The sequence below is a fragment of the Parasteatoda tepidariorum genome, chromosome 7 (genome assembly GCF_982258835.1).
Source record: "Parasteatoda tepidariorum strain Cologne lab strain chromosome 7, Ptep-v5.0, whole genome shotgun sequence".
NCBI lineage: Eukaryota > Metazoa > Arthropoda > Arachnida > Araneae > Theridiidae > Parasteatoda > Parasteatoda tepidariorum.
The window spans coordinates 68,521,188-68,540,360 of NC_141761.1; the positions used below are offsets into that span (position 1 = coordinate 68,521,188).

General features: G+C 33.4%; 1 protein-coding gene across 1 annotated transcript in view; it reads right to left on the bottom strand.

Moving 5' to 3' along the window:
• Positions 1–18,021, bottom strand: part of LOC107447204 (cytochrome P450 4C1) — a 39,572-nt gene extending 21,551 nt beyond the window's left edge. The window contains exons 1-4 of the mRNA XM_043041424.3: positions 17,913–18,021; positions 15,236–15,431; positions 4,914–5,026; positions 916–1,001 (exon numbers count right to left, since the gene is read on the bottom strand). Of these exons, the coding sequence (XP_042897358.2) occupies positions 916–1,001; positions 4,914–5,026; positions 15,236–15,431; positions 17,913–17,915 (398 nt within the window). The 5' untranslated portion in view covers positions 17,916–18,021. The remainder of the gene's footprint in view (positions 1–915; positions 1,002–4,913; positions 5,027–15,235; positions 15,432–17,912) is intronic.
• Positions 18,022–19,173: the final 1,152 nt, after the last annotated feature.

The window sequence follows — 19,173 nt, forward strand, 5'->3', positions numbered from 1 at the left end:
TCCTTCAACTAAAGTTAGTCATCATCGTATAATAGAGGCGACATATCATAACTGGATAATGAATGGATAATGGTAATTGCTTACAATGATTCAACAACATCCTTCAACTAAAGTTAGTCATCATCGTATAATAGAGGCGACATATCATAACTGGATAGTGAATGGATAATGGTAATTGCTTACAATGATTCATCAACATCCTTCAACTAAAGTGAGTCATCATCGTATAATAGAGGCGACATATCATAACTGGATAATGAATGGATAATGGTAATTGCTTACAATGATTCATCAACATCCTTCAACTAAAGTGAGTCATCATCTTTAGGATAATATTCCTCAAATACTGCCTTCTTCAACTAATGATAAATAGATTAACTCTTCTTCACCGGAAATTTTCCGCTTCCTTCTTCAAACCAAAACTTTTAATTGATATCAACTTCTATGATTGTTCCGTCATCGTTTTTGTTCCTTTAAACCCGAGGTGGGCATTTGAGCTGTGTCTATTTTCGTAAACACGTATTTTGAGCTGAGTCTGTTTTCTTAAACGCTCTCTTTGAGCTGTCTCCATTTTTTTAAGCTCGCATTTAGAACTGTATCTAGAATAAAAAGCTCACTGACAGGTCATGGACGAGAAACGGAGGCAAAAATTTAATATTAGTTGCTTGTGCCTTTTTTTTAATTTACTAAGCTTCAATTTTTTTTGATTATTTATAAAGTCAAAGACATAAAAAATATTCCTGCGTTTCAAATTTAAATGATAAAAAATTTCTTTCTTTTCAAGTCTAATTCAAGAATTAGAAAACAGAAATAAAAAAAAACTCATTTGCGTGAGAAGAATGTAGTTCCTACGAATAGCAAAGAAAAAGATGCACTATCAGAATAATTATGCAAAGAACAAAATTTTGTCTTCACCTGGTGAAAAGTCCGTCTTTAAGCATGGGCCTTAAAACATCATAATCACTTGATCTATAAATTAATTTGGTGCTTGTTAGCAGAACCTAAAATAATTATTCAGACGTATTCAGAAATTCAGTACAATCATATAAATTAATATTATAACAATATTTACATTTATAATTAATTTTTACATAAAATAATAAAAGCAAGAGCTTGTGTGTGTGTTTGTCTTATAATTCCAGAACCATTTGTTCCAGGTTTTGAAATTTGGACAACAAGGGGACCTTTCAGCTCTTGATCCCAAAAACTATTCAGAAATTTCAATTTGTCCGTTCTGAAGAAATTTCCCATCCTCTTTGAGATCATACATTTTACAGTTTAATTTTTGTATTCCAACCACTACTGCAAAACAAGAAACCGGAGTGTTCCGTCCAAGAATTTTTTATTCACGCTTTCCCCTAATTCAATTGTGTTTGTGTCATCTAACTGAAAAAATAAATAAATGAAATTAAAAACGCAATTTTGTAAAACGCATCCCTAACTACCGGTGAAAAACAGGTAGCTTGTCTAATCTAGAATCTAATATCAAAACTGAAAGAGAAAACGGTCATTTAACTCTTGATAATGTGGAAAGTATTCATTTTTTTCTTCGAATTTAAATATTGTAAGGTCAAAGTTAGAAGTTTGTTTTAAACTTGAATGCTTCCAAGAACAGAAATTTATTCAGGATGACGTAAAATTATTAGAGCATTTCCAAATGGTATTCAGAAAATAATCCTTGCTATCATTGAGGTAGCAATAATTCATTCTTTGAAAGGTTATAAAGCGACGCTTAGATTTTTGTCGGGTAAACGTAATGTTAAGTTGAAATATAATTTCAGTATTAACAGAAGAAAAAGAAACGCTTCTCCCGCAGTTAGAACTGTGTTCCTAAAAACTGATTAAAAATAGATGATAAAGCAAAAGAATACAAGAAGAAGCATGAATTTTGTGTTTGTTTTTCGCATCAATGAAATGACAACAAATATTTCAAGCTATCAATAGACGATTACTCTCCTGTTTATATTACTTAAAACTTTCGATTTGTCCTAATCGGTTTTTCCTTATTTTTGTTTTTTGATTATTATTGAGTCTGTTTTCATTTTTTTAACCGTTTTCCCTTTTAGATACAAATAGAAACATGTATTTGTCACCTACTTAATGGCACACTTTCATTTTTATAAATTCCCAACGCACTTTCATTTTCCTTTATTCGTAATATTCCAAGTCATATATAAATATGGGGTTATATGAACTATTAACATTGGGGATTTTTCGTTGTCAACCTCCTTTTTTTCCACATTCGATTTCCTAATTCCAGGGTGGAGCAGTTAGTGAGTTACTCATTGCAAATATGTATTCGTTCATATTTACACTGTGTACAAATTGTAAATATATATTTCGTTATCATATTCGCTGCCACAACTTTACACACAAAATGTTTATTTTGTCTAAAGCAGGGTTTCTTAACCTGTGGTTCATGGACCCCTTAGGGGTCCATGGGTCATATTTTGGGGGTCCACCGACTACTCCTATTTTTTAAAACGTTTGGATCAATAATATTTAAATAACATTGATCTTTTTTTCTTTCTAAAAGGTGAAAATACATGCATATTTGAAACTAGGTGATCGAGATACCCCAAATTCAGTGCGGACTGCACACAGCCCTCTAATATCCCTGTCATATTTCTAACATCCTCCACTAACCGGCTTTCAGTTTTCACCATCAGGGGCAATCCCCTGATGACGTCCGCTGTACTATTTTTATTACCCCCTATCAAGCTACGCACATTTGACTCCTTGTTCAGGTTACTAGATGTAGAATTTTTTTCTAAGAAGAAAGCCCAGTATTTGAAATCTGGAACATTAGACAAACTTGGATTTGGTATTCCACAAAAACCTCTGGTTGAGGCATCTCTCAAAGTTGCATATCATATTGCTAAAAGCAAGAAACCGCATACTATTGGAGAGACGTTAATTAAGCCATGTGAGCTGGAGATGGTTGAATTAGTTTGTAGATTGGAACAGAGAAAAAAAACTTGAGGCAATTCCATTTTCAAATGATGTGACACATTCAAGAATAGTTGAAATTTCTTGCAATATCTTGAAAAAGATCATCGATGAATTGAAAGTATCGCCATTTCCCTTGAGTATGCAACTGGATGAAACTACAGATATCTCGAATTATAGTCAACTTCTTGTTTTTGTTCGTTACGTGTCTCTTGATACTATCAAAGAAGAATTCTTATTTTGTGAGTCTCTTTTGCAAACTACAAAGGCAGTTGATGTTTTAGAAATGTTAAATGTTTTCTTTACCAAACAAGACTTCGGCTGGAAAGAAAAACTTCATTTACTTCGTACAGATGGAGCATCTGTGATGCTTGGAAATAAATCTGGTTTTGACCAGTTGGTGAAAAAAAAGTCTCCTAATGTTCTTGTTACTCATTGTTTTTTACATAAACATGTGCTGGCTACAAATACTCTTCCAACCAGCTTAAAAGAAGCATTATCAAAAGTTATTAAAACTGTAAATTTTATTAGACGTAGAGCTCTTAATCATCGTCTCTTTAAAACGCTGTGTCAAGAAATGGACGCAGAACATAAGGTACTTTTGTACCACACGAAATTGCGCTGGCTGTCACGAGGGCAGGTTTTGAAACAATTTTTCATGTTGAAGATCGAATTATCACTTGTTCTAGAAGAAAAAGATAACTCATTCTTCGAATATTTAAACAAAACAGATTTTACCTATAAATTGGCTTACCTGGCAGATAATTTTAATCACATGAACAATATAAGTCTTTTAATTCAAGGACCCGATATCACCATTATGGATGCAACTGAGAAATTACAAGTATTCTAATTGAAGATGCCACTTTGAAAAAAATAGAATTCAAAATGAGATATATGCAAACTTTTAAATGTTGGACGATGTGCTTTCTGAAAATGGATCTGGATGAGCTAAAGATAAAAGATGAGTTGTGGATTCGTCATCCTTTTCTTTGTGATATTGACTGTATCGATGATATGAACTTTGCCAAAGATGAGCTTATTGATCTTAGAACAAAGTCCTTGCTAAAAATGGATTTCGATTCAAAAACACTCAGACAGTTCTGGTCTTCTGTGAAAGAAGCCTACCCATTGCTTGTAAAGCGAGCTATTTCAGCTATAATTCCGTTGGCTACAGTGTATCTTAACGAAGCCGGACTTTCCACAATTGTGAAAATAAAAACAAAACATCGTTATCGATTGAATGTTGAACATGTTATGCACGTTGCTTTGTCGAAAACCATCCCTCTATTCAATTTATAAATTAAGGAAAAGTAGCAACAACCTTCAGACTGAAAATTTTAATTTTAAATACTTTGTATACTATTGAAATAATAAAATTAAATGCTAAAATAAATTAAATACTGAAAATTGATGTTTTTTGCAATTTTTTTTCTCAGGGGGTGGTCCGTGACTTCTTAAAATTTTTTAAAAGGGGTCCATTGTATTAAAAAAGGTTAAGAAACACTGGTCTAAAGTTATGGCACACAAGCAAAGAATCTTCATTTCAGTGTTATCTACATTAAAGTAAACTTTTATATCTTCAAATTTGTAAATTTTGGTATCTTTAAAGTGTTTGAATTTCATTAAGAGTTGCCTAGCAATCAGTTTACATTCATATGTACTTGTATATGTTGAAAGAGTTGTCCACTTAAGAATAGCGCATTCTAAAGTACTCACAAGATGTAAAACTCAGTTTTTTTAATTGTGAATTGTTTTTTATTTATAAATTATGTATGTAACGTTAAGAATAATATCAGGAAAATGTCCTTCATGGTTTATGTTAGCATATACTTAATAAACTTACTTACATATACTTACTTAATAAAACCTTTTCGCATAACCCTCATAATTTTTTAACCTCTATTCAAAAAAATGTTCGATGAAGTTTTTTTAAAAATTATAGATGAAAAATATATACTTACCTCTACTGTTTCTGGTGTGAAAAGATAAACATAGTTTCTTCCACAAATAGAAAAACTAACAATTCCTTGTTTTTCAAAAATTTTACACATACCGCTCAAACATTGCAGATTATCTGGAATTAATAAAAATATTTAACATTTTAACTAAATGTTTCTCTTTTCATCAAAATATGTCATACGATTTGAGGATAATCAGAGTTTCATCCAATTAATTCCAGTTGAAACAAAGCGACCATTTTGATGGTTAGTAAAATACTGCTTTTTTCTTTCTTTTTGGTAAAGATGATCACTAGCGCACGGGTCACTGGGTGATCACTAGGGCATGCATGAATTGTCTACAGAGATGATACGTTGATCTCTAACATAATAAAAAAATAACCTAAAGTTCCAAAATAATTAAAGTGAAACACTAAATATACGCTATTCTTTGTAGCTTTTAACAATTTGGTACATTGAGAAAAGATTCCTGAGCTGTGAAAACGTATAACTTTCATCTGGATGAGATTATTGCTTTTACTGTTTCTGTCTACAGGCGAAACATATTACTCTGAGACAGTGGCGTAGCTACCAAGGGGCTAGGCGGGGCAGTGCCCCGGGGCCCTCAAGCTCAGGGGGCCCTCGAATCCTCACCAGAAATCTCGATCGAACTGAACTTTTGGAAATTTCTCCCATTTTCAAAATAAATATGACAGGTTGCAACCCCACTTTAATCATGACAACTCAGTTGAGAGAAATTCAAAAGTTATGCCTAGGGAATTCCCCTAAATTCTTTCTGTAGGTTGGCAGTGTTGTCAATTTGGCGGATATGATGTGTGCGTTTTATTATTCATCGATGTGCGTTTTATTGTGAATTCGAGTTAAGATTTTTTTTTCGAGAACGGTTAAAAAATTAATGCTGTATCTGGAGTAAGTAAGCTTATGTCAGTAAACTTTGTACTGTTCAATATAGTGGTTCAATTTATTTGATTTTACAACACATCATGTCCGTTAAGTCAATAAATCGTATCAAATCTATAGATTTCGGCTACAGCTCATTGTATAACGCGAAATATCGTGAAAAAATGCAAGTCACCTGCAGTAGGTACATTAATTTAGGTCCGCGGGCAGGAGATCGTTTATGGTCTCTGTAATGCCTTTCCTTTCCAATAAATAAGCAGACCAGATTTTTAAAACAATAAAACTTAACTTTATTTAAAAACAAAAGAAATAGGCATTGTTTTCCAGTAAGAGCTTCCAGCTCTTAGAATACCAAGGGAGACCCTCTCCTGATTATATTAAACATACATCTACCTTTCTCTCTCTCGCATCTCTCCGACGGGATGACAAAATGCGCTAAGTGCGCCTTAAAAGGTCGCCAAACAGTTGCCAACCATTACAGTCTCCACCGTTAAATGTGGTAACACTAACGGTGATAATTTTTTCCGGGGATTCCCCAACGACACTTAATTGTAGCGTATCATTGTGTTTCTCTTTCCTTTTATTTTACTTTCAACGTCGTCAGTGAACAGTGACTACCTACCTACTCGAGCACAATCTAATATTGTATTGTTTAAATAAATTAGAAAACTAAAATTATGGATAAAAAGAAACCCAGTGGTGCATTTAAACTCAAACAACGCCAAGAAAGAGAAGATAGTAAACAAAAATTGCCCAAAATTGGCAAGTTTTTTAGTCAGCCTTTTGCAAGTACATCTGGCCAAAATATTTCTATTGATAGTGACTCAAATAACGTGGTAACTGCAGTGTTGGTTGAGAAGCCTACTGAAGAAGATTCGACAATTATTGCAGTTGGAGATACCTCCGCCGCCGATCATGTGAACGTGGATGATGTTTGCATGACACACATAAGAGCGGAGGGTTTGGAGGAACCACAGACCTCTACATTTTTCAAAAATGTGTACGACAAATCTTCTTGTGACTTGGGAAACTTCACAAACAAGATATTAAGTGATAACGAAAAACGTCAAATTCTTGATATGAGACCTTTACAGCCTTCAGGACCTTTTCCAACAGACGTCAACCAGAACAATAGGTGTTTTTCAAAATCGTACTACGTTTCGTGTTCTAAATATGGGCCAGTTAATCGTTTTTGGTTGTGTTATTCCAAAATACCAGACGCTGCCTATTGTCAACCCTGCTGGTTATTTGCTTCACAAAGGAATAATATGTGGTGTACGGGAATTCGAGATTGGAAGCATTTATCAGAAAGAATTAAACAACACAGTTGTTCGAGTGGCCATTCGGAAGCATGTGCTGTGTATGAATTTTGAAGAAAAAAAACGATACTAATACTATCGACAAGGAACTTGAAAATGAAATTTGCAACGAAGCATCATTTTGGAAAATGGTTCTTCAAAGGTTATTCGATATCATACTTACCCTAGCAAAGAGTTCTTTGGCTTTGAGAAGACATCAGGAAGACTTAAGTCAGAAATGATACCACGGAAATTTTCTGTCCTTTTTAGAGCTTGTCGCCCGATATGATCACATTTTGCGGCAAGTTTTGGATATGCCCAAAGGTAATAATAATTATTTCTATGTTTTTTTATCGTTTTACTTTGTTTATAATTATTAACTGTTTAATATCAGGACTTTTTTGAAATTGTCCTCTTTTATGTTTTTAAGATCTACAAGATATCTGAGTGCAACAATTCAAAATGAAATGATTGAGAGCTTGGGGACCAAACTCGAAACCCATCTACTAGAACAAATTAGAGCGTCACCGTTTTTGCCATCATAATGGATACGACACAGGACATATCGAAGGTAGATCAGCTGAGCATTGTTGTGAGGTATGCAGTAATATCGGAAAATGGACAGCCAATTGATATAGAAGTAAAAGAAATGTTTCTAGGCTTTTATGCAGCCATCAAACATGGCGCAGTAGATTTAGTCAACCAAGTGACAACATTATTTATCGACAAAAATATTGATTTAAAAAAATGTGTGGGACAAGGCTATGATGGAGCCAGTGTGATGAGTGGTGTGCATAATGGTGAACAAAAACATATTAAGGATATCCAGCCTAACGCAGGGTACGTACATTGTGCCACTCATAATTTAAATTTGGTGATAAATGATGCCGTTAGCAGTTGTGTGGAAATACAGATTTTTTTCGCAACGTTGCAAGATTTGTATAACTTTTTCGGAAACAGCATCAAACGTTGGGATCAACTGTCAAAATTCACTGGCGAATCGGACACCACTCTAAAAAAACTAAATCCGACTAGATGGTCCAGTAGGGTCAATACGATTTCTGCAATAAAACTTCGTTATTTTGATATTATCAAAGCATTATCAGAAATAGTTCTAAAGAGTCCTAATAAAGATGAGCGTAGTGAAGCAGAGAGTAGTAAAACAAAAATGCTAAATTTCGAGTTCGTGTTGCTTTGCGAATTCATGCACAGTGTGTTGAACGACATCAGTTATGCATCCAAAACTTTACAAAAATGCGACATCAATTTGGGCGAGGCGAGTAAAGTTTTAGCAGAGACCAAAGCAAAGTTGCAAATTTATAGAAATGATTTCGAATTATTCAAGTGCAAAGCCAGTGAAACTGCAAGAAAATATGGTATTGATACCCATTTTCAAGAAAAAGGCAAAGAAAAGTTAAAAAACATTTTGATGAATTAGCTGCTGATCACAGATTTCCAAACCGAGAAAAAATATTTAAAATTGAGATTTTAAATAATGTACTAGACACAGTAATATCTCAATTAGATACACGTTTTATTGGTATGAGTGCAGTCTGTCATATATTCGATTTTCTAACACCAACATTTTTATTACATATTGATGAAGCAACTTTATTACATAAGTGTGACGAATTCCAAAGAAAATATTCAGATATAATAGGCCCTAGTTTTTCACTTCAATTTATTAATATTTACCACCTAGTTTTACCTGAACTAACTCAAGCATGGACTGTTCACAAATTATGTAAGGAAATAATGAGCAAATATGGAGTGCTAGAATGCGACCTAACGGAAGTATTTACAGCAATGTTATTATTCTTTACAATTCCTGTCACTTCTGCAGCAGCTGAAAGGTCATTTAGCAAATTAAAAATAATAAAAAATTATTTAAGAAATAATATGGGCCAAACTCGACTCCGACATTTATCGCTAATAGCAATTGAAAACAAAATCGCATCAAGCCTGGATTTAAACGAAGTCATTGATACTTTTGCTAAAACTAAAGCTAGGAAAATTTTTTAAATATAATTGTTATTTAGTCAGTTGGTAGGCCCGACCTTTATATAATAAACCCTTGAATATTCTCTATTTCGTTTTATTAGCCAAACCTACACCAAGTATTAATTGTAATTTATGTTGTTACTGTTTAATATTTTTATTACCTGCCCTGCAGTGCACAAAAAAGAGATTAAGTAACTTAGCATTTTTAAAGTATTTGGAAAAATTTCATATTTTTATTTGATAAAACCTAATCAGTTTACATAGCAGTGGGGCCCCATTTTTTAATTTGCCCCAGGGCCCTTGGCTACCTAGCTACGCCACTGCTCTGAGAGCAGGCATTTAATTTGAAGTTGAGAGCATATTAAAGTATGTTTACTGAGATATTTTAAATAATTATAAGGAAAGAAATGTAAAAAATTGTAGCGTAGCTCGATGCAAAAAATGGTGGTAACTACTATACACCAAAGTGGTGTTTCACGGTACTACCAAGAGCCAAGGATAGTTTCTATAGATAGAGAAGCACCAGGAGTGATTGTTTACACTACTTGGTGTAAAGTAGCTGCCACCATTTCCATTACACGGGAATTTATAATTAATGTACGATATGGTACACATAAGAATAGTTTATTTTTACATGCGTAAGAGTCATTAACTTTTGCATACATTCAATATTTCTTAAAATAAAATTATTCTGTTAATCTAACATACACACAAAAAAGAGAGAATATTAATAATAATTCGAGATATGTTATACAAAACCGAAGTAAAATAGATGTTAAATATAATAAATTTTCAGATTTATATATATCATAACATCTTTGACATCAAACTTAACCATCTTTATTAGACAACTAAAAACATACATGAATTTTATAACAGTTCATTCGAGTAGTTTCTCAAATCAACCCGACTAGGAGATTGAAATCACTTGGCAAATAATTGACCACAAGCAATATTATTGATCACCAATAAAGATGATTGAAACACTTACTTGGTGTTAAATAGGTTATGATCCAGTGGCGCAGTTTTGGGGAGGGTTTGGGGGACAAAATCCCGCCGAAATTATACATTACTTTTAATGAGGTATATATATATATATATATATATATATATATATATATATATATATATATATATATATATATATATATATATATATATATATATATATATATATATATATATATATATATATATATATATATATATATATATATATATATATATATATATAAACTGCTGTTTGTAGAAAATGCAACACCATGAAGGAATCATCAGAATCAAATGAAATTCGCAGCAAATGTCAATTATAGGATATTATGCAAATTAATAAAGTTTCAGAGCCATCGCGCGTGCGTGGCGCGCTCAGCGCCCTCTGAATTGATGCTGAAAGCGTATAAATAAAGTGCTGTAGCGGGACGTTGAAAATAGTCTATGATTATTTGTTAGTGGCAAACGTTTAGTGAGACCTGAGTATGCCTCCACGACGGAAGAATAAGAAATTCAAGCAACTTACGGAGTTTGAACGAGGGAGGATAATCGGCCTTCGAGAAGGAGGATTTTCCTATCGCGCAATAGCAGCTCGTATGCAGCGGAACAGTTCCACAGTGATGCGAGTTTGGAAGCAGTGGACCGACGAGCACCGAACAACTCGAAAAACAGGCACTGGACGACAGAAGGTGACGTCAGAGCGCGATGATCGACACCTGCTCCGCATGGCGGTGAATGATCGCACAGCTTCCTCCAGGCAGCTGGCAGCACATTGGTCTACTGCTACAGGTGTACAATTGTCGGCTTCGTCAATTCGTCGTCGTCTGCTGCGCCGTGGATTGCGTGCAAGGGTGCCATTATACAGGATTCCCCTCACGGCGGATCATCGACGGCTGCGTCGGCAGTGGGCTCTTGAGCACAGAGACTGGCGAGCTGATTGGCACCAAGTTGTCTTTTCAGATGAATCACGCTTCAATTTGTGGACCCATGATGGCCGTGTTCGTGTTAGACGTTATGCCGGTCAACGCTGCCTTCCTGAGTGTATTATTGAACGACATAGTGGTCGAACACCCGGAGTTATGGTCTGGGGTGCGATTTCGTATCATGGACGATCCAATTTGATACGAATTGAGGGTAATCTCAATAGCAACAGATACGTCCGTGAAGTGCTACAGCCCGAAGTCGTTCCTTTCCTTCAAGGCATCCCTGGAGCTATCTTTCAGCAGGATAATGCAAGCCCACATGTTGCGCGGACTGTTAGAGACTTCTGTTCAGCACAACGCATGCAACTTCTTCCTTGGCCTGCTTATTCGCCGGATATGTCGCCTATTGAGCACGTGTGGGATATGGTTGGTCGGCGTCTCACTCGTGATCCGCGTCCTGCAGTTTCCAAAGACGAACTTTGGTTGCGCATACAAGCGATATGGAATTCTCTTCCTCAAGCAGATATTCAACATCTGTTTGACTCCATGCCACGTCGTATAGCAGCACTTATTGCAGCGCGTGGTGGCTGCACCAAATACTGATTTCGGACGCTTAATTTGTTTCTTTTGTTTTGAAAATTTCATCATTTATTTGTATCAGTACAAGTCGTTTCTGCATTAAATTTCATTTGATTCTGATGATTCTTTCATGGTGTTGCATTTTCTACAAACAGCAGTTTATATAGGGTGTCCCAAAACGGCCGCATAAACACTGCACTGCTACATTCCTCTTTGGGAATACATAAAAACTGCCCAAATAATCGTTCCTGTACGATCCATACTTTACGAGAAAAATACGAAAAACAAAGTATGACGTCACTGCCAATGAGAGAAAAAAACAATTTATTGGACATATCAACAACAGTATTTGCATATCTTTCCAGATGATAATGTTAAAAATGTTAAAATCTTACATCTGTTTTAAATTGTGTATAGTATACTGCTGCTGATATGTTTAATAAAGTGTTTTTTCTAGCACCGGCAGTGACATCATACTTTGTTTTTCGTTTTTTTCTCGTAAACTATGGATCGTACAGGAGCGCTTCGTTGGTCAGTCTTTATGTACTCCCAACGAGGAATCTAGCAGTGCAGAGTTTATGCGTTCGTTTTGGGATATATATATATATATATATATATATATATATATATATATATATATATATATATATATATATATATATATATATATATATATATATATATATATATATATATATATATATATATATATATATAGTATAATAAATAATTACAAAAAGGACAAAAAGAAAAAAAACACGAAGAATATTAAGAAAAACAATAAGTTTTATTTACTGCGCATAAGCTGCAAGTGTAACTCATAAAGTAAGTTCAAAATGTAGAGAAAACATGGAAAACAGAACAATGAAAAAAGGGGAGGAAAGGGAGAAGAAAATTAAAAAAAAAGAAAACGAAAATAATAATAATAATAATAATTAAGTTTGTAAGTATGGTAATTAGTAATTAGCCAATGATAGTCAATGCCAATGACATAATTACTAATTAGCGTAAAACAATAAGCTATGCAAGAAAAGACAAAATGAATGTTATCAATTAACGTGTTATTAATTGGTTTATGAGATTAATTGAGGAAATATTATTATTAGTTTATGAGAGGATGTTAATGATGCTTAATTAAATTTGGTGATGATTGAAATAAAAATAATTGAAAAAAAAAGCTATGAGCTAAAAAACAAAATTAATGGAGAAAATGTACTTATTCATTATGGGGAACAGAAAAAAATTCCAATATTATTATTGCCACCGATGATGCTTAATTTTGGTAAGAGTCATTACTGGCCTCGTGGTGCAGTTCTTATAGGTACAGTTTTAATAGGGTTCCAAATATATTCTCATGTAGGTACAAAGTATTTTATGAGCAAATTTGATGTTTATTACAGCTGCACCAATACTGTACATTTTTATGACAGGTTTTTACAGCTTCTCAAAAGGATATAAGTGCCGGAGAAAATAGCTTGATTGTGGTAAATTTTAAATATGAGTTTCTTGGAGCAACAGTATTATACCAGATGATACTGAATGCAGCATATCTTTATTTCGATGGGATGAACTAATAAATACGTGTTTTGCTTAATCTAATAACTTAAAGCTACCGAGAAGGGCAAAAAATAATAATAAATAAAATCCTCATAATAAATGAACTAAAAATATTATAATTATTTTAGCTTTAGTATTTATGTAAGTATTTGTCAAAACGTTTTGTGAACGATTTTGTAGTGTTGTTAAGTATTGATTAATTGATGCTTATGAACGATAATATTCAATTAAATAAATAAATTTTCAATTTTATTGCACAATACCTCATTGGATATAAGATAACCTACCAAATAAATGCGCAGGCCTAAATACTTGACTTAGAATTGTGTACATAGAATCTACTCTCGAAATATCGATCTTTTGTTTTAATGTTAAATCATTCGCTTTACGCTATCCATATTGTCAAATTCTATGTATGCGAGCAGGGCATAAAATATCGACGCGTTGTTCTCGGTTCAGATAAGACTCAGATATTATGAGATATGATGAAATTGATTACTTATTGTTAATAGCCAATCACCCACTCTTGTCCAACTACAGTTGAAAGACCACCGAGATGTGAATGCTGGAAAATTCAAACGATAAGTTTTGGAAAGAAAAGAACGGGTTTTAACTGAATACGTCGTGAATATTTCATTGACAGTTAGGATAATTTTGAAATAAATAAATAAAATCACTGATTACATTAAGCAATATAATGATTGCAGAAAAAGACAGTTTTGTTGTATAAATGAATAGAGAATGTTCAGATGGAGTGATTTTGATAATAATAAGCGATTGATAACATTAACCGCGATTATATTAAGGGGAGACTGTTTTATAATTCTTTACGTGATTTACAAATCTATAAATTTTTGTAATCAATGCACAAATCTTTATAGATTTGTTATGTTCATAAGAGGAAATGTAGAGGCAAACAGAATATCGGTAGATTTAGGAAGCAAAGCACACTACTAGTAAATATTCGAAATTTAAATATATTGCATTATTTATAAGTTTCTACTGTTGAATAGTGAAGTTATATATCGGTTGTCCCAAAATTATCGATAGTTTTAAAATCGTTTAAAGAACAACGGAAACATATAGAAACGGTCCATTGTTTGCTTCTTGCTTAGCAAACTTGTTAATGCATACTTATCAAGTCTTAAAATTTGTCAATAAATTTGTCTATAGATGGCGCTGCGAAGTGAAAAAACTGTAAAACAATGCTTTTAAAACATTGTTTTAAAAAAAATGTTTGCTAAATTAACTGACATTCGGGCAAATATTTCACCCGGAGTAATCCGACATGCAGCAAAAATACTTTTTTAAAATTTTTTTTCTACCTGGAACGCCATCTCTTGACAAACTTTATTTGTAATAAATTTGGTAAGAATAAATTCATTTGCTGTTATAAATTTGGTGAGAATTCTCTTGTCAGATGCAACAAATTGTTCATATCTATTGGTTCTTCCCTTTCTCTTTGAATGGTTTTTCAAACTTTAGGTCATTTCTGAGTCAACCAATATATGCGTTGTATTTTGAAAAAAATGAAGGAAACCAAATTTCAAACAGTAGGAACTTTTAATTGTGATGGATACACTCTGAGGCTGGTGGGGCTTAGTTTGAATTGAACCTGGAAACAACATTTTCTTCAAAATACTTTTTTATATTAAGTAAAATTGACTTATTTTTTTATTAAAAAACTAAGAATTGACAGTGTAAGTACATATTACTAGCTTAGCGCTGTTTACGAGAAAAATAAAGATTGCTTCTTCTCGTAGCAGCTACAATGTTGATCAATTAAACTAATACAAGGTTGTTCTCAATTTTGATATTTTTTCTGTCCAGCTCTCAGAAACCTACCAGACACTTACCATGTAATAACATTTATCACGTGATACAAACGCGAAAAAGTATTAGCAGTGCTTTTTATATATTTTTCGGTTCTTAGTCTTCAGTATGCCTTTATAAGGACAAATCACATTGTTTACATTGAGAAACAAAAGTGAAATTATATTGGTAGGAATAAAAACATTAAAAAAAACTCGATATTGAAACTTAATAGAAAATTAATTAGATATTTATAGCAACTCACATTGCTTAGACAAAATGAAAGCTCTCTGTGATTTTTTGTAAACGCTGTATACCATTGGAAACCACAAAAAAGGCATAGATTTATATCCTGGCCTGTAATCTGGTTTGAAAATCCCATGATAACAAGTTGCAAAAACTAAGAAGGTGAAAATGAAAGAGATAACAGTACCAATCCAGATGGAGTAAAGAAAGTTTTCCTGAAATATGAAACACTTTATTAACGAGGGGAAGACACAAAGAAAAACAAGAAGTAAATTTTTCCGTGTTTATTTTAGCCGTGTTATCAAAGTAAATTTAGTGTTTATGTTCCAAATCGCCTTATTTTCAGCATAAGTAGTAGTAGTTCATTTACGTCACACTAGAGCTGCACAATGGGCTATTGGCGACGGTTTGGGAAACATCCCTGAGGATGATCAGAAGACATGGCATCACAATTTTGATCCTCGGCGGAGGGAATGGCACCCCACTTTGGTAGCCCAACCACCTGCACGCGAAGTCGAGCACTTTACGGTAGACCAGTTTAACGAGGACCATTACCGCACACTCTCGCTCCCTACGCAGACTGATCCAAGTGGTCACCCACCCGCACACTGACCGCATACCAGTGATGCTTGACTTCGGTGATCTGCTGGGAACCGTGTCTTAACGATCAATTCACTGCGGGACTATTTTCAGCATAAAATTAAAGCCTGTGGGCATGCATAAGAAGGGATCCCAATTAACCATTATTATTACTAATGAATATACCATGAATGAACCATAATAAAGCTTAACCCAATTAACCTTTTCCTTTTGTTTATTTATGGAGACTCTGTTTGATACCTTCGAACTCCATTGGGAGTTACGCACTACAAAGCTTGTGTCTTATAACCATTGAATGGCTATTTTAGTAGAATTATATCAATCTTCATTCATCAAATCTGAAATTTAGTCTGAATCTGAATTTTTTACACTAGAGCTAGTGCAGATCTATACTAGTTAGTGTCGACTAGTAAGTGTAGACTAGTAAGTATAAACTAGTAAGTGTGCACTAGTAAGCGTAAATTTTATCACTTGTATAGTTTGTTATTTCATTTTGAAAAAGTTACGTTTTACCATGAACAAATTGAATAAGTATTTGTTTAAATACGTGGAATAACTGAAATTTAAGATACAACTGTTACACTTAAGATCTTTAGTGCATGAGTGCATTAGGTGTAATTCTAAATTACAATTATTTTATTCCAGGCAAAGCGAATGCGCATTAGTTGCTCTTCAAAAGTTTATCATGCTTTTAATTTTGTTCCAATAATTGTCTAAAAATTATTTTGATTTTCTAAATTTGGCTGTTGTTGTGGTCGGCCATTAAGGAAGAGGGGATGAGATTATTCATGCTTTCCAGTATCGCCATCTATGGCCAAGAATTCGACTTCCGCCACACTCATACGACACACCTGCTTACAGGGTGGACCCATTTATACATTCATTCATTCATCCACAGATCGTAATTTTGGCCTGCACCAGAGAACGATCAATTTTTAATTCAGTACCCCCAAAATTATTGATTTGTTATGGGAACATGGAGATCTCTGTGACTTGACAGATTTAACGCGCACCAGTCACCATTTACTACACGGGGAGTCTTCGGCCGGCTGGATTTGAACTCCCATTCTCACGAACAGGAGTCCAGCGCCCTGCTAACCAGGCTATCCAGGCCACTCTAAATTAGGTTAAAAAAAGTTAAATATTAGACCCTGCACGCATTCTAGGAGATTACTTTATAAATAAAACTAAGCATACAATTCTAAACAAATTGTAAGATAAATATTTTAAAATCCTAAAGACAACTTAGGTTCGAACCACAGAGCTACGTATGCATTTTACTCAGTTACGTCATGTTTTGTCTTTATCCCAACACCGAAGAGTTAACCCTGCTGTCGTTGAAGTGATTATTGTAGAACCAATCAATCTGATGTAGAACAAATATATGTTAGTAAATCTCTAACAAACGTTTTGAAAAATTCTCAAGAAAGTTAGTTTGATACTTATTTCAAAAGTTACCTCGCTAAGTCAATTTGAAAAATCTAAAAACATTCTCAAAACTTTTGAGTATTTATTGTTGGAAATTAATTCTAAACAAGTGTCTAATAGTACTTAATAAAGTTAAAAATATTAAATATTGATCGCTTAGATTGGCAATGTCGAAAGTCCCGATTTAATTTTGCGATGAATAAGCCAAACTTTTTATTAGAGAATTTCACACAGACAAAAAATCTAACCATTTAAGAATTATAATCAGTTTCATTAACTTTTGATTGGATTTCAACTACATACTAGTACAATAAAACAATCACAACAGGAACGAATAAACCCTCTTTCTGTGTAAATTTCACAGTTAATGACTATTAAGAAATTATGTAATTGAAATTCCTTAAAATCTTTATACCTTTATTTGCATAAATCACGACATTCCTTCATTAATTTAATAGCGCCAAAATTTAATGTTTTCTGATAGATTTCAATACAGCTGTTAAATTATAGTTTTGATTAAAAACAATAAACATCACTAATTAATCCCATATATTTGGAAATTATTTAAGACTAGTAAATTGAATAAACTTGAAAATTTTGAATTATTTTGGTTGATTTTTGTTACGTTTTTTCAATAACTCGTAGTAGTAAAAACTATATAAACTTACCATTTTCACTAAAAACGTGGGGTAAAAGTATATTGAAACAACGCCAAAAGGAAAAGCTCAATCGATAGCATTTGATCGAATCGTGAGAAAGGTTTTTGGGTAATATTTGTTTTAGATGAAGCAGTAAAATGTAATTCTTCCTCTTTCTCGGGTTGATAATTTATGGAAGATATTATGTGTCATTGAGATGAAATATTCTGAGTTAGTTAAAGAAGTAAGTATATTGTAAAAAAAAAAAACTAATTATAATGAAATTGAAATCGAAAAGTTTACTGAAATAGATCAAAATAATAAATTAATGCAATACGGGACTTAACAGGGGACACCCTGTAAGCAATCATGCACAGTTAGAAAATTCTTCGAAAACATGATTAAATAACGATTTAATTGTTATTGAACTGTCCTTGCATCAGAAAGGTCCTGGGTTCGAATCCCGGGCAAGGCATGGATGTTTCTTTCTCTCTCTCTCTGTGTTCTATGTCCTTTCTCCTTTGTATGTGAATGTGACCCGCCCTATAAACGGGTTGTGGTTGTGTGAATGGCGTGGCAGAAGGCGAATTCCTGGCCATAGATGGCGCCACTGAAAAACAGGAACAATCGCACTCCCACTGCCTAAAACAGGCATACGACAAAAGAAATCATTTAATTGTTATTTTATCATATTCAAACAAGATAGTCAAATAACCATAAATAAGATGGTATTCAAACTATTAAATGTGAGAAAAATCGTTTATTAACTGTATTCACCTAATATGGAACAACCAGAATTTTAACTAGGTACTAACTACGCCTACCTAATTTGTGATCCTGAACTATTAAAAAATGATAGTCTCATTCACGAATAGATGGCAGCACCATAAACCTGCTCAATACGAAAAAGTCGAGTATTTCACAACTCCTTCGATAAGTGAGACAATCAGAAAAATTATTAAATCACATTCCACGGTTTTTTTCATAAAGCACAGCTCAACCACAACCTAACTCCATTGCACAGAACCTAACGAAAAGCCCTGTTCTAATGTCCAATTAAATGTTTTTGCGGATTTGAAACCATGCTAGTTGTAAATGGTTAAGAAACTGTATAGTTTTGTATTCATGTTTTTTTCTTTAACAATCGTAGTTGTAAACGGTTTCAAAACTATAAAGGTAAAAAATGTTCCTTACTGTAAACTTTACGGTTAATGCAATGGAAAGACTGCTGCCGGTTACTTTACTGTAATTTTAGAATAAAAATTCTAACAGCGTGTGGGAACTTTTCTGT